Source organism: Lissotriton helveticus, chromosome 4_2, assembly GCF_964261635.1.
Source record: "Lissotriton helveticus chromosome 4_2, aLisHel1.1, whole genome shotgun sequence".
Taxonomy (NCBI): domain Eukaryota; kingdom Metazoa; phylum Chordata; class Amphibia; order Caudata; family Salamandridae; genus Lissotriton; species Lissotriton helveticus.
The window spans coordinates 95392393-95407479 of record NC_136064.1 but is presented as its reverse complement, the minus strand read 5'-3'; the positions used below and the strand labels follow the sequence as shown (position 1 = coordinate 95407479).

Sequence of the window (15087 nt, the reverse complement as noted above, 5' to 3'; positions counted from 1 at the left end):
GCAGATTTGGTAGCCGGGAGGGAGGGCATTGACAATGTCAGAGCCATTGTTGGGCGTAAGCCATGTTTCTGTGAGAAACAGAATGTCAATGGCGTGCTCTGAAATAAGGAGGTTTAACTCGTGGGCATGTTTGGCAAGCGATCTGCAGTTAAGAAGGCCTAAATGTAGGCCCCGGCATTCTGTTTCCGCACGAAGCGTGTTGCAGAGGCTACAGCAGGTAAAAAGGTTATCTCCAGTATAGATGTAGTTACAGATAGGGTGTTTATGTGGATTCAGAGCCAGAAGACTGTCTCGGGAATAGGTAAGGTCGCGCTTTGGAGAAATGGGCATGGTGACCGGGCCTAGGGCCGTCCGGGCCCAGACGGGCTTGCCTTAGGCGCGCCTTTGGCGCGCAGACGGTGCGCCCGCTGCGCCCGTCCGCTGCGCGTACGGTATTTACACATACTTTTATGGAGGAGGAGGGAGTAGGGGGCGTGGCTTCCAAGGGGCGTGGCCTATCTGCACGCCGGCAATGGCGCCGTGAATTGTTAGGAAGTCCGCTGACAGCGCGGAGACAGCTGTGCGGTGTGCTCAGGACCGAGTCCTGTGAAGCTTAAGCAGGTAGGTGCTTGTTAAAATCAGCAAATTATCCAAGTGACACACAAATTTTTAAATAGTTACAACTAGCTCCCGGCTTTCCACCTCAGGAGATTTACAAAGTTCTGGCAGGCAGCGCTAGCAATCAGCGTTATATACCTGCTCGAAAAGGGGCGTGGCTTCCAAGGGGGCGTGGCCTATCTGCACGCCGGCAATGGCGCCGTGAATTGTTAGGAAGTCCGCTGACAGCGCGGAGACAGCTGTGCGGTGTGCTCAGGACCGAGTCCTGTGAAGCCTAAGCAGGTAGGTGCTTGTTAAAATCAGCAAATTATCCAAGTGACACACAAATTTTAAAATAGTTACAACTAGCTCCCGGCTTTCCGCCTCAGGAGATTTACAAAGTTCTGGCAGGCAGCGCTAGCAATCAGCGTTATATACCTGCTCGAAAAGGGGCGTGGCTTCCAAGGGGGCGTGGCCTATCTGCACGCCGGCAATGGCGCCGTGAATTGTTAGGAAGTCCGCTGATAGCGCGGAGACAGCTGTGCGGTGTGCTCAGGACCGAGTCCTGTGAAGCCTAAGCAGGTAGGTGCTTGTTAAAATCAGCAAATTATCCAAGTGACACACAAATTTAAAAATAGTTACAACTAGCTCCCGGCTTTCCGCCTCAGGAGATTTACAAAGTTCTGGCAGGCAGCGCTAGCAATCAGCGTTATATACCTGCTCGAAAAGGGGCGTGGCTTCCAAGGGGGCGTGGCCTATCTGCACGCCGGCAATGGCGCCGTGAATTGTTAGGAAGTCCGCTGACAGCGCGGAGACAGCTGTGCGGTGTGCTCAGGACCGAGTCCTGTGAAGCCTAAGCAGGTAGGTGCTTGTTAAAATCAGCAAATTATCCAAGTGACACACAAATTTTAAAATAGTTACAACTAGCTCCCGGCTTTCCGCCTCAGGAGATTTACAAAGTTCTGGCAGGCAGCGCTAGCAATCAGCGTTATATACCTGCTCGAAAAGGGGCGTGGCTTCCAAGGGGGCATGGCCTATCTGCACGCCGGCAATGGCGCCGTGAATTGTTAGGAAGTCCGCTGACAGCGCGGAGACAGCTGTGCGGTGTGCTCAGGACCGAGTCCTGTGAAGCCTAAGCAGGTAGGTGCTTGTTAAAATCAGCAAATTATCCAAGTGACACACAAATTTTAAAATAGTTACAACTAGCTCCCGGCTTTCCGCCTCAGGAGATTTACAAAGTTCTGGCAGGCAGCGCTAGCAATCAGCGTTATATACCTGCTCGAAAAGGGGCGTGGCTTCCAAGGGGGCGTGGCCTATCTGCACGCCGGCAATGGCGCCGTGAATTGTTAGGAAGTCCGCTGACAGCGCGGAGACAGCTGTGCGGTGTGCTCAGGACCAAGTCCTGTGAAGCCTAAGCAGGTAGGTGCTTGTTAAAATCAGCAAATTATCCAAGTGACACACAAATTTTAAAATAGTTACAACGAGCTCCCGGCTTTCCGCCTCAGGAGATTTACAAAGATATACAAACATATGTTTTTATTTGCTGCCTTCCGCACTATAAGAGGGAGCAACATTGATAATACTGCCATTAATGGATGCTTTCTGTGAGAGTGATTTGCCATTCTTATGCTTAGTTTTTAAATTTCCTGACAGTATTATAAAAATTATATTTAATCAACGAACTCAAATTTCAGGTATGTGAGTTATGTTTAATTTGGAGAAAAAAATGATTGAAAATGTATATGTGTATGTGAGAATGTTATAAGAGAGCATCAAATATTTGATAAACGAACTCAATTTTCAGATATGTGAGTTACATTTAATTTGGAGGAAAAAATGATTGAAAATGTGTATGTAAGAATGTTATAAGAGAGCATCAAATATTTATGAGAAAATATTGGAACTATATGAGGTAATGAATGAGTGGTTTTGTGAGTGGCTTTTTATGTTTAATAACAGGTGAGTAAGATGCTTTATAAGTGTGTGAGAATGTGACAGTTTATCTGATTTGCAGAATATGTGTATGAGGAGCTGCTTCACAGTCTGTTGCTTTGAATTCGTTTTTTGTACATTTGCTGCTTACTACATGGTGAAATTGGTAGAAAAAAACGGTGGATTAAGAGTTAAACATTTAATTAGCAAGACACTGAAAGAAGAGGAAATATGTGTCTATATGATGTGCTGTTCTCAAAGAGTGTTTGTCTTTAAATTGTTGGTGTTGTAGATCTGTTACATTAGATGTTTCAGAGAGAGTGGCAGTTCTAAAGGGAATCATAATACCACTCTGACTTCTCAATACCTGTAAGGGTCTGCCTAACTCATAAAGCCGTACAAAAGGGGCTGGTAATGGACGGAGCATCTGAACCAATCAAACACTCACACCCAGTCAAAAGATCTGGGTTTGATCCATCACCGTTCTTTAGCCCACTCTGCCACCCCAGTTCAGACATGGCTATATGCAAATCAGTCTGACCCTGTGCCTCATGGGAACAGTCCAGCCCGAACTGCCAAGCCATGCCTTCCCTGGACCGGAAACAAGCTTCCGAGGACCGGTTTCTGGCATTGCAGCCGTCTTCAGCCAGGCTAGCTTGAATCCAGTGGCAAAGTGAGCAAGGGACTCACGTCTGAGCATACCCTGCCACACTTATGGCGGCCAAAGCGGTACAAAAGGGGGTGGTGATGGACGGAGCATCTGAACCAATCAAACACTCACACCCAGTCAAAAGATCTGGGTTTGATCCATCACCGTTCTTTAGCCCACTCTGCCACCCCAGTTCAGACATGGCTATATGCAAATCAGTCTGACCCTGTGCCTCATGGGAACAGTCCAGCCCGAAATGCCAAGCCATGCCTTCCCTTGACCGGAAACAAGCTTCCGAGGATTGGTTTCTGGCATTCCAGCCGTCTTCAGCCCGGCTTGCTTGAATCCAGTGACAAAGTGAGCAAGGGACTCACGTCTGAGCATACCCTACCACACTTATGGCGGCCAAAAGCAGTACAAAAGGGGGTGGTGATGGACGGAGCATCTGAACCGCCATAAGTGTGGCAGGGTATGCTCAGACATGAGTCAAACCCAGATCTTTTGACTGGGTGTGAGTGTTTGATTGATTCAGATGCTCCGTCCATCACGACCCCCTTTTGTACTGCTTTTGGCCGCCATAAGTGTGGCAGGGTATGCTCAGACGTGAGTCCCTTGCTCACTTTGCCACTGGATTCAAGCAAGCCGGGCTGAAGACGGCTGGAATGCCAGAAACCGGTCCTCGGAAGCTTGTTTCCGGTCCAGGGAAGACATGGCTTGGCAGTTCGAGCTGGACTGTTCCCATGAGGCACAGGGTCAGACTGATTTGCATATAGCCATGTCTGAACTGGGGTGGCAGAGTGGGCTAAAGAACGGTGATGGATTAAACCCAGATCTGTTGACTGGGGGTGAGTGTTTGATTGATTCAGATGCTCCGTCCATCACCACCCCCTTTTGTACTAACTCATAAAGCCGTCAGGTCAAAGATCGTTCGGAGAGAGTCGCAGTACTAAAGGGACTCGTAATGCTACTCTAACTACTCCATGCCTGTAAGAGGCTGCCTAACTCATAAAGTCATCAGGTCAAAGATCTTTCCAATCATACAAATGAAAAAGATTCTGTGTTTGGTCCATTTGGGACTAGTTACAGCCTCTGCATTGCTGAGTTCTGCAAAACATATTTTTATCAATTGTCCTTAAGAGAGACTAGCAATTCTATATCTGCAACTGAAAGCATCCTGGACATCATTCTCTTAACTAACGTTTGTAAGATACCTTTTTGAAACTCATTATTCATGTAACTTCATCAAAACTGAGTAAGAATAAGTGAGTACTGTAGAAGTGACGTTCTCTCTATGCTACTCTTTTCTTCAATAGATTGATCTTCTAACGCAATCTTTGGAGCGTATTAATTTGTGTAGGGAGATCTGGACAGCACTAAAGTCATCAGGTGAGAGTAAAATGCATGAATACACTAAATGATAACCTAGTTTCAGCAGCAAAATTATATGTTTAATAGTCTAGGCTTTTTATGTTAATGCATCTGTGTCCACTGCTCCAACATACTGCATCAAAAGCAATGCTTAACCTGTGCTAGTTGTTGCTTATGGTGGCTATTGCCACACATTTGGGGACTGGGACTTATCATTCACCATTAAATGTTGGCCCAGAGCAAGAAAGGAAAAGGCTCAAAAGAATTAATGTAAAAGGTAGAGAAAGATAGGGAAGCTGTAGTACAGAGAACAAGCACTGGCAAAAGACAGAAAGTCTTGGCATTGCAACCTATTGTCTTTGTCAATGTGTTGTTTGTTAGTTAGTCACCTTGGATGCACAGCTGCCATCTTTGAATTTCAGAGATGGGCATGGTGGGTGAGGATGCATCCAATGCAGACTGTAATGAGTGGCAGACTCTGCTGTGGTTGGACCAACTTTTATTGTAAATTAGAATTGCTGTAGATAACCTGAGGCCGCTCCAGGAAGAGTTCAGCTTTCAACTGCTAATCTCAAGCATTCTACAGAACCCAGTGGACACCCCATTCCACAATAGAACATATAACCTCAGAGAGCAACACCATAGGAGTTTAAACATAAATGAATACATTAAAGAACATGTCATTCACAAGTCTGAATACTACTCTGTCCTCTATCAATGAATTTGTAATATTTGAGCAAACTAATTCAAAGTTGTCTGTGGTGGATGCACACAAATCCATCTTTGAAAGCATTTGTGGTATATTAGTAAATCTATTCAAAGATGGCTACTGTGGATGCAAGCACATCTGCAGTGTCTTTGAATGGGCTTATTCAATTAATACAAATCAGTTTTATGGTGACCACTGTGCATGTTTGCACTTGCATACTAGGGGTGGCCATGTTGAAATGGGTAAAAATCCATTTTAAAATGGACTCAAAAAATTGTTACAAATATCTGGGAAAGGGGCAGAAGAAGGAAGTGACAAGCAGGATGGACAGGAGTGCAACGGAGAAGTGGAACGGGCAGGAGTATATGAAAAGAAATTAGCAGGATGGAGAGTTGTGGTGAAGCAACAGATAGAACAGTTCTACTCTGGCTGATTAAATCCTGCTCAACATATCAGTGCTTTTGGGCTCCCTGCTGGAAAATGCGGCTAAACATGTCTGATGGGTGCCGCTCGCAGCTGACAGCGTGACCATGTGACTCTGCTCTTGCCTGCATTAACGCCTGGGAGTCTACGCGGCGAAAGGGGTGCTTTTTGTTCTGGAATCACCGAGGCTCACCAAACAGGGGTCGGGACTGCGAGACCCAGGGTTCCGCGCAGGATCAACGAAGCGCACCTGGAGTCTCTTCCCGGCCCTTACTCCTCCTCATATTTAAACACGCCCCCAACGCAAAGCGGGACGCGTGCGGGACGCCGGACGAAACCCGGACAAAGGGCCGACAGTCTTAGACAGTCCGTGACTGGACTGGGCACGACATACTGCCCGTACTGGCAATAAGATACCTGGCTAAAGTAAGATTCTCTGTGTCTGGTTATAACCACACTGTAACTCACCACGGTTCCCCTTTTTCTCCCAGTGCTTAACCCATTTGTAACTGTATGGTATAAGATTTTGTGTTCTAACTAATTCTATTCAGGATGCCAAAAAGGATTCCTGCCGCTGCGGCAAACACTATGGATAATTACATGGTACATGTCGTATCTAAGATTAATAGTGAAAGAAGACAGTCGCTAGGACTAAGTCAATCCCCCATTCTTCACCCTCTGAGCCCACCACCAAATTCCCCGTGGGTAGATATATCATCTCAGGATTTAGGAAACAAAATCCCAGACACTGAGATACATGATAGCCAGACTCATAACCATAGTGTACTTTTAGAGTCTGACCAAGATTTAGATCACGTTACTGACACTAAGTCCCAGCTTAATGATACTGTACAGGATTCCCCCATACAGGTGGACATACAGGCGGATACTGCAGTTGAAGATCCTCCAGTGTTTGTGCCTGTTACACGGGCGATTAGAAAATGTAGAAAAGCACAGACAAATCGTGGAGGGTCGCGCCCAGGGAGAAAAAGGATTGCAACGCCACTAAAAATTAGGGATAAAAGTAGGGGGCAAGGGGTCGATAGCGATAAACAAAACGTGGATGATGAATTATTTAACAGGATAGCGGATATGATTGATAGTAAGCTTAAGGCTTTCATCAAACCGGTGGTGGCTAAATTAGATAAGCTCTTCGCTGAAGTAAAGAAACTAGGCACGGTTCAGAAAAAGATAGCGGATGAGGTGACAAACCTATCAACTATAGTCACAAATCTACATAACACAACCAAAGAGCTCAACATGAGTGGGATAGAGGGAGGTGCAAATGTAGCACAGACCAACTCCCCTGGACACATACCAGTAATACACAATAATCATCTACCGTTAAGAGAAGATCCGCCTCCAAAACCATCTGAATTGACTTTATTAAACATAGAAAAAGACTCATTACAATTTATAGAAGATGCCTCACCCCTAGTATTGGTACTGGCAAATGTCCCACCTCTGGTTACTGGCCAAATAGAATCCCCTATATCACTGACAAGTAAGGCCCTGCATTGGCTGTCTGGTAACAAGCAGATGGCCCCTCGGGGGAAACAACAGCTAGCAGGAGAGGTCAGGTCAGCCAGAAGGGTACCTTGGATAGGACAAAACCCAAAAATTTTTATTGGTGATTGTATAGTTTTAAACTTTACGAATTCAGCAGCACTACCTAATATTCTATCAAACATACTCCCCCCCCAACGCAGGAGAGGCACTATTGTCCCACTTACTTTAGAATTCTTTGGCAAGAAACAGCGAAGTATGACTTATCCTAAGATAACCCATGCCTCCACAAGGTCTGCATGGAACGGAACATCAAATGGATGGGGCATAGGTGCATTAGCTAATAATTGGGGGTGCAGTTTAGATAGGTGGGAAGGGCCACAACAGATATACCAACATGAACATCAATACCCTAGCCATTTTAACAACCAGTACAACATCCCTATTTCCAACAGGTTTGACGCCTTCTATGTACAGGGCGGGATGGAAGGGGTTGAATGACTACCTGATACACTCCTTTCTCCCGCTCATAATAACTGTACACAACAAGGTGTAGGATTAGGGTATGAGGATAATATAACTGTGTTGTAACCCTGAGTTGACAGCTTTATCAGCCCAGTTAAATCAATTTATCAATTTACCAAACATGCATAACCCAGCCTCTACACATGTAGACACAATATATAATTCTGTGGCAGAACAGGTAGATAGATGTTTAAGCCAAACGCATGTTACCTCAGCTGAAAAGGCTGACATAGACACAGATACCAAAACTTTGTGTTCATTATCACCCTGTAATGAAAGCTTAATATCATGGAATATTGCAGGGCTGCGTGATAAATCTAATGATATTGGTTGGCTTTCTTTAGTTAAACAATATGCGGTACTATGTCTCCAGGAAACATGGTTGGTGGGAGAAAGTGTACATATTGAGGGTTTTCAAAGCTTTTTCATCCCAGCAGAACCCTCAATTAGCGGTAGAGCAAAGGGGGGTTTGGCAATTTATTTTAACCTGGCTCTTACATGCTCTAAAGTTGAGTACCATTCTGGTAATCGAAACATTCAGGTTTTAGAGCTAAAGAGGGGCAAAACTACTTTCACCCTGATTAACTTTTATAATGCAATCAACCAGACAGGTGACTGTAATATACAGCCTTTATGTGACTTCTTGAGAGAAAATGCTGGGAAATTGCCCCGTAAATTGCTGCTCGCAGGTGATTTTAATACACATCCGTGTGGAAACCCCGGAGTGACTGTCATTAACCAACTAGGATGTAACAGCCTGGAAGGTTTCCACTTTGATCACTCGCGGCGTGGAACAGATTTAAACACGCTAATGAATGAAAATAATCTAATTACAGCAATGTCTACGGTGGCGGACCAAACTCTTTTTCCCATTCCCACGTTTAAAGGCCACATTACTGGATCATACATAGACCATATTTTATTGTCTGCTGACCTCGCCAATACTGTTCTGGACTTCTACATCCAAATGAGTATTTATAGTGATCACAATCCTATATGTATCAAAATGGGTGGGGGAATCTTTGAACAGCGAAAGCCACGAGTGGATTGTGGGTCCACAAAATGTATAAATGTAAAGCGTCGCTTAAAATGGTCAATGGTGAACCATGAAAATCTGTATAATTCTATTAATAACTCATGTAGTTCTGAACTTTCATTATGTATATCACCTGAATCATCATTGCAACAAATTTTGGCATCCTTTGAGGGCGTTGCACTAACAGTAGGGTCGATGCTAACAGTGACAGCTAAAGGGAATGCAAGTAGTAATCCAAAATGGTTTGATAACGCTTGCTCCAAGGCCAGCCGCGAGCTTAAGATAGCACTGAAAACCAAACCTAGAGACCCGGTGCATATTAAGGTTATGCGTGCTAGGTACAAAAAGTCCCTTGCTACTCGTAAGAGAGAAGTAAAGAAAAGTGTATGGGAGTCTCTTTTAGATCCCGAAATATTGAGAAACAGTGCCAAGTTTTGGGATATTATAAATAAACCCCTATTTGATTATCCAAACAACTCCACCATGGGTACAAATATTCCAGAGGAAGAGTGGGTTAACCATTTTAGTTCTATTTTTAAAAGCAATGAGTTACAGGCGGAATGTATCCCGGTTGAACCTAAGGAGAAATCATTGCTCTTCTCAATAAATGAGGTTGAAAAGGGAATCGAAGGGCTGACAAGTAATAAGGCCCCAGGACCGGACGGTCTTCCACCGGACCTTTTTAAATCCTGTAGATTGCTATGGGCACCAGTCCTCACCGCCGTACTTAATGCGGCCGTGGTTTCCGGTTGCCCAAAGTCTTGGGGGGTATCCACCATCGTACCCGTGTTCAAGAAAGGAGACCGTAATAGCCCCCTCTGCTATAGACCAATATCTTTAATTAACTCTGTTGTCGAAGTAGTGGGGGGTGTAATTTTAAATAGACTGGTCGCATGGGCAGATGAAAATAAAGTAATATCCCCAATTCAATACGGATTAAGGCCCGGTCACTCTACAATTACCCAGTGTTTGAACTTGTACCTAATTATAGGGAAGTACACCAAGGCCCGACAAGGTACAATTCACATGGCGTTCATGGATCTATCGTCGGCCTTCGACTGTGTAAGCCGTAGAAAGCTCTGGAACGCCATGATGAAAATGGGTGTAGAGCAGAATTTAATTAACTTACTAGCAGATATGCATTCTGACACGAGGGCAAACGTCCGGTACACACAAGATTTAAATGTGACAAAAGACTTTGGCGTGTACCGGGGCGTTCGACAAGGGTGCATTTTAGCCCCGTTCCTTTTTAATTTATATATAAACGATTTGGAAGAGCATCTTTTAAGTACAGGAGCAGACTACCCTTACATTGGACGTAAAGGACTGCCAGTTCTGCTTTACGCGGATGACGCAGTCCTTTTGTCCAGAACTGCTAACGGTCTTCAAACATTATTAAACTCCTTTTTTACATTCATGAAATCTCGAGATTTGAGTATAAATAACTCCAAATCTTTCGTAATGAAGGTTGGCCAAGGTAACAAAAAGCCAAATTGCTTAAATGTTAATGGGGTTACAATCCCTATAACAAAAACATTCTCCTATCTCGGAGTCCTGTTCGATAATCAACTGAACTGGGGACCCGTAGTACAGAAAAAAAAGGGAGAGGTAATCAGGGCAAATGCGGCAATACTTAATTTCGCAAGAAAAATGGGCAATAGCCCAGTGGCTGCATTACTCCAACTTTACCAGGCCAAGAGTGTTGCTACTGCATGCTATGGCAGTGAGATATGGGGATATGCCCCACTAGGAGCCCTGGAGATAGTAGAAAATAACTTTCTCAAACAGATACTAAGGGTTCCTAGGGGAATAGCAAACTTCTCCGTACATGAAGAGCTAGGTATACCATTTCTATGTGACAAAATAGCAGTAAACCCTTTAGTATGTTGGCTAAATTGCTGGTTAAATGACGATGTACCTCTTACCCAGCTTATATTAAGGGAAGCGCTAACATGGGAAAATAGGCTCAAGGTTCCATGGATAAAGTATCTAAGCAACTGCTTCAGGGAAATTGGGCGCCCGAACTCTTCTTAACTCCAAAATCCATTACGAAATTGGATGTTATTCTTGTGAAGAGGCTTTTATTTCTTCCAGGTACTTAGACAGGGAGGCCGGCGAAATAATGAAAGAAAGTGTACGTAAACATGTGCTATTAAAAACAACCCTGCTCATGGAACCGTACCTGTCATGGCCAATGTCACGCTATGATCGTTTCCTGTTGACAAGGTTCAGGTTGGATTTATTTCATTTATTGCTGGCCGTGCCAAAGGGATCCTACCGTGGACAAGTGTTGCCGGCTTGCGGCTGCGACGAAAAGTCTCCGCAAGACCTGGCACACTTTTTATTCTTCTGTCCATTTTACATTATACCACGGAGGTTATATCTAAAACCCTGTCTTAAAAAATTGAATTTCTCTCAATTTAGACCAGCACTTTGTTATCTTCAGATGCTAGGCTGGGATTGTACCTTAATTGTATGCAGCTTTTTAAAATTAGCACTCAAATTTAGGAAAAGTATGGAAGGCTAACTGTACTGGTAACAGACATATCTCTAGGAAAATATTAACTTTTTTATGTCTGCCGAACATCCCTTTTTTAACATTTTGAGTGTACATTTTGCCTGTAACTTTTTGTAATCATTTATAATCAATTTAATCTAGCCGTTTTTAACTTCTTTATGTAAATTTGAGTCAATATATGTTTTGTGTGTAATGCTTTTATGGTTGTTATTTTAAATAACCGAATAAAGTTATTTGACTTTGACTAACAGATAAGTTTGGGAGTGAAATGGTAAGCAACAGAAAGTGAGTGTGGGGGCAAACTGAAAGCGGAAGTAGCATATGTGGGGGAGAGCAAGAAAACATTTATTCCCAAAGAAGGCTTAAAAGAACTGAAGTAAATTAGTTCCCATAATGCAAGTAACTTCATCAGTGGAAGGATACAAATCAACCAATCTGAAAGAAACAGGTTAGTGTTAGATTCCTTACCTTAGAATATCCCCAGGCGTCAGGCTGGATCCGGAAAGTTTTCGTCAGCAGTACCCTTGCGCGTCAGTAGGCATCGTCTGCGGCTCCGCGTCCGTCGTTGGCGTCGTGATCGCCGGGATGTCGTCGTCGAAGTACTTAGAAGCCGCCCTTACGCGCTGACGTCAGTTCTTCTTTTTTCCGCGCCAGCAAGCGCAGATCCAGGAAGAGCAGTACTCTAGTCATTTTTTGACTAATATTTTTTGATCTCTTTTGATTACTTTTTCGAGTCGATTTCAACTCGCGGTGCCGTTAGGGATGCCTGGTTTTAAACCTGATGTCGGTGACCGACCCCCACCATCGGTGCCTTTACTGCCTCGGGGCCGACCACGATGACAACCCGTGGCCCGATTGCCAGGCCTTGACCTCGAAGGCTAGACGGGAGCGGTCCCGTAAGCTGCTCGAGCTCCGGCAGTCGGCTCCGCGCCGCTCGAGGTCCCGGTCGAGGAGGAAGTCGAGGGACCGGTCGCGGAGCCGCAGTCATCGCCACTCGTCGAGTCACCACCACTCGTCGGCCTCCAAGTCCTCTGGTAAGTCGAGGCATTCGAAAAAGAAGTCAAAGAGGCGTCATCACTCTTCCGACTCCCCTCGACGCGCGACGCGGCCGGGGGTTCGGGCGGCACCGCCGTAGGTGCCGCATTCAGCTCCATACCCGCCGGTCCCTGGGCTGCACGCGACGCCATAGGAGATAAGTGCTTTTTTCGTGACCATGAGGACTCACTTCCCTCCGTCGGAACCTGCCGAGGCGCCTTCGGGCCCCGCAGGTCCTACTGGGAGCCCTAGCGGGCTAGCGGCTCCGGCGCCGTAGGGTGCTTCAGCCCAGGTGCCGTCATGACTTCGGTCCTGACGCCGCAGGGCCCCGCAGGATCCAGGCCTGGATCGGGGTCGTCGCCAGTCGACCTCATGACTCCTCCGCTGCCGCTGCCGCCGACCCTGAGGGTGTCGCTCCTGGTGCCGTTTCCAGACAACGCCGTCCCAAGTTTCAGCCCCGGTCCGGGTGCGACGCCGGAGAGGCACCGCCTCCGGCGCCGATGGGTGAAAAATTCACCTATGATCCGGCTCCATCATTTCTGCCTGATTTCCAGGACATGGATGACGAGGAGGACTGGGAGGGGTCTGAGGACCCTCTGCCACAGCAATGCCAGTTGAGCCAGGACTGGGCAGATAAGCTGGGGGAGGCCAGTGGTCTAGACACTTCGCCTCACACTGGATTCATCTCGCCTCCCTCCGTAGCTTCGGAGGAGGGGGCTATTTATAGCGTGGTGTTGAACAGGGCGGCCAAGGTCTTGGTTCTTCAGCTCCCTGTCGCGGCCGTGAAAGACTAACCTCCTCACTCAGGTGCTCAAAGCGCAGGCAAGCTCCTCGGAGCCTCAACGGCCGTTTAACGAAGCCCTCACCGACGTTCTGATGGGCACCTGGTCCCTGTGGATCGGAACGTGGCCCAACGCCACCGCCCCGCTCCGGGTGACCCCTGCTTTCTGTCCGTTCACCCCACCCCCGAGAACCTGGTGATTCAGGCCTCTACGTCCAAGACCGCATTCCCGACCACTCCTCCGGATCGGGAATCCAAAAGGTATGATCAGTTTGGGAAGAAACTTTTCTCCTCTCTGAGTTTGGGGCTGTGGTCTGTCAACACCGCCTGCCTTTTGGGCCGTTACACCCACTCTCTGTGGGATACGATTGCGGAGGTGCTGCCACAGTGTCCGGAGGAGGCCCGAACACGGCTCGCCAGGCCCTGGCAGAGGGGCGGGATGCAGCACGGTTCTCGATTAGATGTGGACTTGACACCACGGACTCGCTGGGCAGAGCGATTTTAACAACGGTGGCGATTCTTCGCCATGCCTGGCTGCGGTCTGCCAACTTCTCGGGGGATGTCCAGGCCACGCTTATGGACATGCCCTTCGATGGCCGTCGCCTCTTTGGCGACAAAGCGGATAGTGCACTAGAGAGTTTCAAGGACTCCGGGGCTACGGCCAAGTCCTTGAGCCTGGGCCAGCGCCAGCAAACTTCTGCTTTTCGCCCCTTTCGAGGCCAAGTAAGGGGCACCACCACACGTCCAGCCAGCCAGAGGCCGCAGAACCAGTCTCAACGCGGTCGCGGACGTGGTTACCGCCGTGGCGGTGCCGGGGGACAACGGCAGGGTCAGTCCAGTTCCGCCCCTGCAGCATCTGCCTCTAAGCCTTCCTAGTCCGGCATTTCAGGCCCATTCGACGCCAGTAGGGGGCAGGGTTCGCCATCACCTCCTCCACTGGCGTACCATCATGTCGGACAGGTGGGTGCTGCAAACCTTCCGAAGGGGCTACTCCCTCCCCTTCGAGGCGACACCTCCAGCCATGCCCCCGCAATACCACCGCATGTCGGGGATCACTTGCAACTTCTGCAAGAGGAAGTTACGGCCCTCTTGGCCATGGGGGCCGTCGAGCGCGATCCTGGGCCAGAAGTAGGGTGTGGTTGTTATTCCCACTACTTCCTAGTTCCCAAGAAGGGCAAAGGAGGCCTATGCCCTATCTTGCACCTCCGGAACGTCAACGGCTTTCTCCAGAAGGAGAAGTTCAAGATGCTGACGTTAGCTCAGGTATTAGCTGCCCTAGACCCTGGACAATGGATGGTGGCGTTGGACCTGCAGGACGCTTATTTCCACATCCCCGTCCTGCCGGCCCACCGGCGATACCTGCGGTTCACGGTAGGCCACGAGCACTTTTAGTTTACCGTGCTCCCCTTCGGCTTTACCAGCGTCCCTCGGGTGTTAACGAAAGTGATGGCGGTGGTCGCAGCTCATCTGCGCAGATCAGGGGTTCCAGTCTTCCCCTATCTCGACGACTGGTTGTTGAATGCGGGCTCGCCCCAGACAGTCGTTTCCCACCTCCAGACTACGGCCGACCTGCACCTGCTGGGGTTCACCATCAATGTGCAGAAGTCACACCTGTGCCCCTCCCAGAAGCTCCTCTTCATCGAAGCAGTTCTGGACTCGGCGCAGTTTCGGGTTTATCCTCCCGAGCAGCGGGTTTGGGATATTCAGGCTCTGATTCCGATCTCTCAGCCTTTATCCCGGGTCTCGGTCAGGTTGATGCTGCGGCTCCTGGGGCTGATGGCCTCCTGCATCCTACTGGTGCATCACGCCAGGTGGCGGATGCGTGCTCTGCAGTGGGACCTGAAGTTTCAGTGGGCACAGCATCAGGGCAACCTGTCCGACCACGTCCTGATCTCGGAGGGCACTGCAAGACAGTTGCAGTGGTGGCTCACGGACCACGATTGGGTCGACGGCAGATCCCTCTCCCTACTCCAACCGGAGCATGTCGTAGTGATGGATGCATCCCTCCTGGGATGGGGGGGCCACATGG

At 47.7% G+C, this 15087-nt stretch overlaps 1 protein-coding gene across 4 annotated transcripts in view; it reads left to right on the top strand.

Annotated features, from left to right (window-relative positions):
• TEX11 (testis expressed 11) overlaps positions 1-15087 on the top strand; it is an 853291-nt gene that overhangs the window by 708895 nt on the left and 129309 nt on the right. For all 4 annotated transcript variants that reach the window (XM_078640006.1, XM_078640005.1, XM_078640008.1 and 1 more), the window contains one exon: positions 4471-4543. In XM_078640006.1, coding sequence (XP_078496132.1) covers positions 4471-4543 — 73 coding nt within the window. The remainder of the gene's footprint in view (positions 1-4470; positions 4544-15087) is intronic.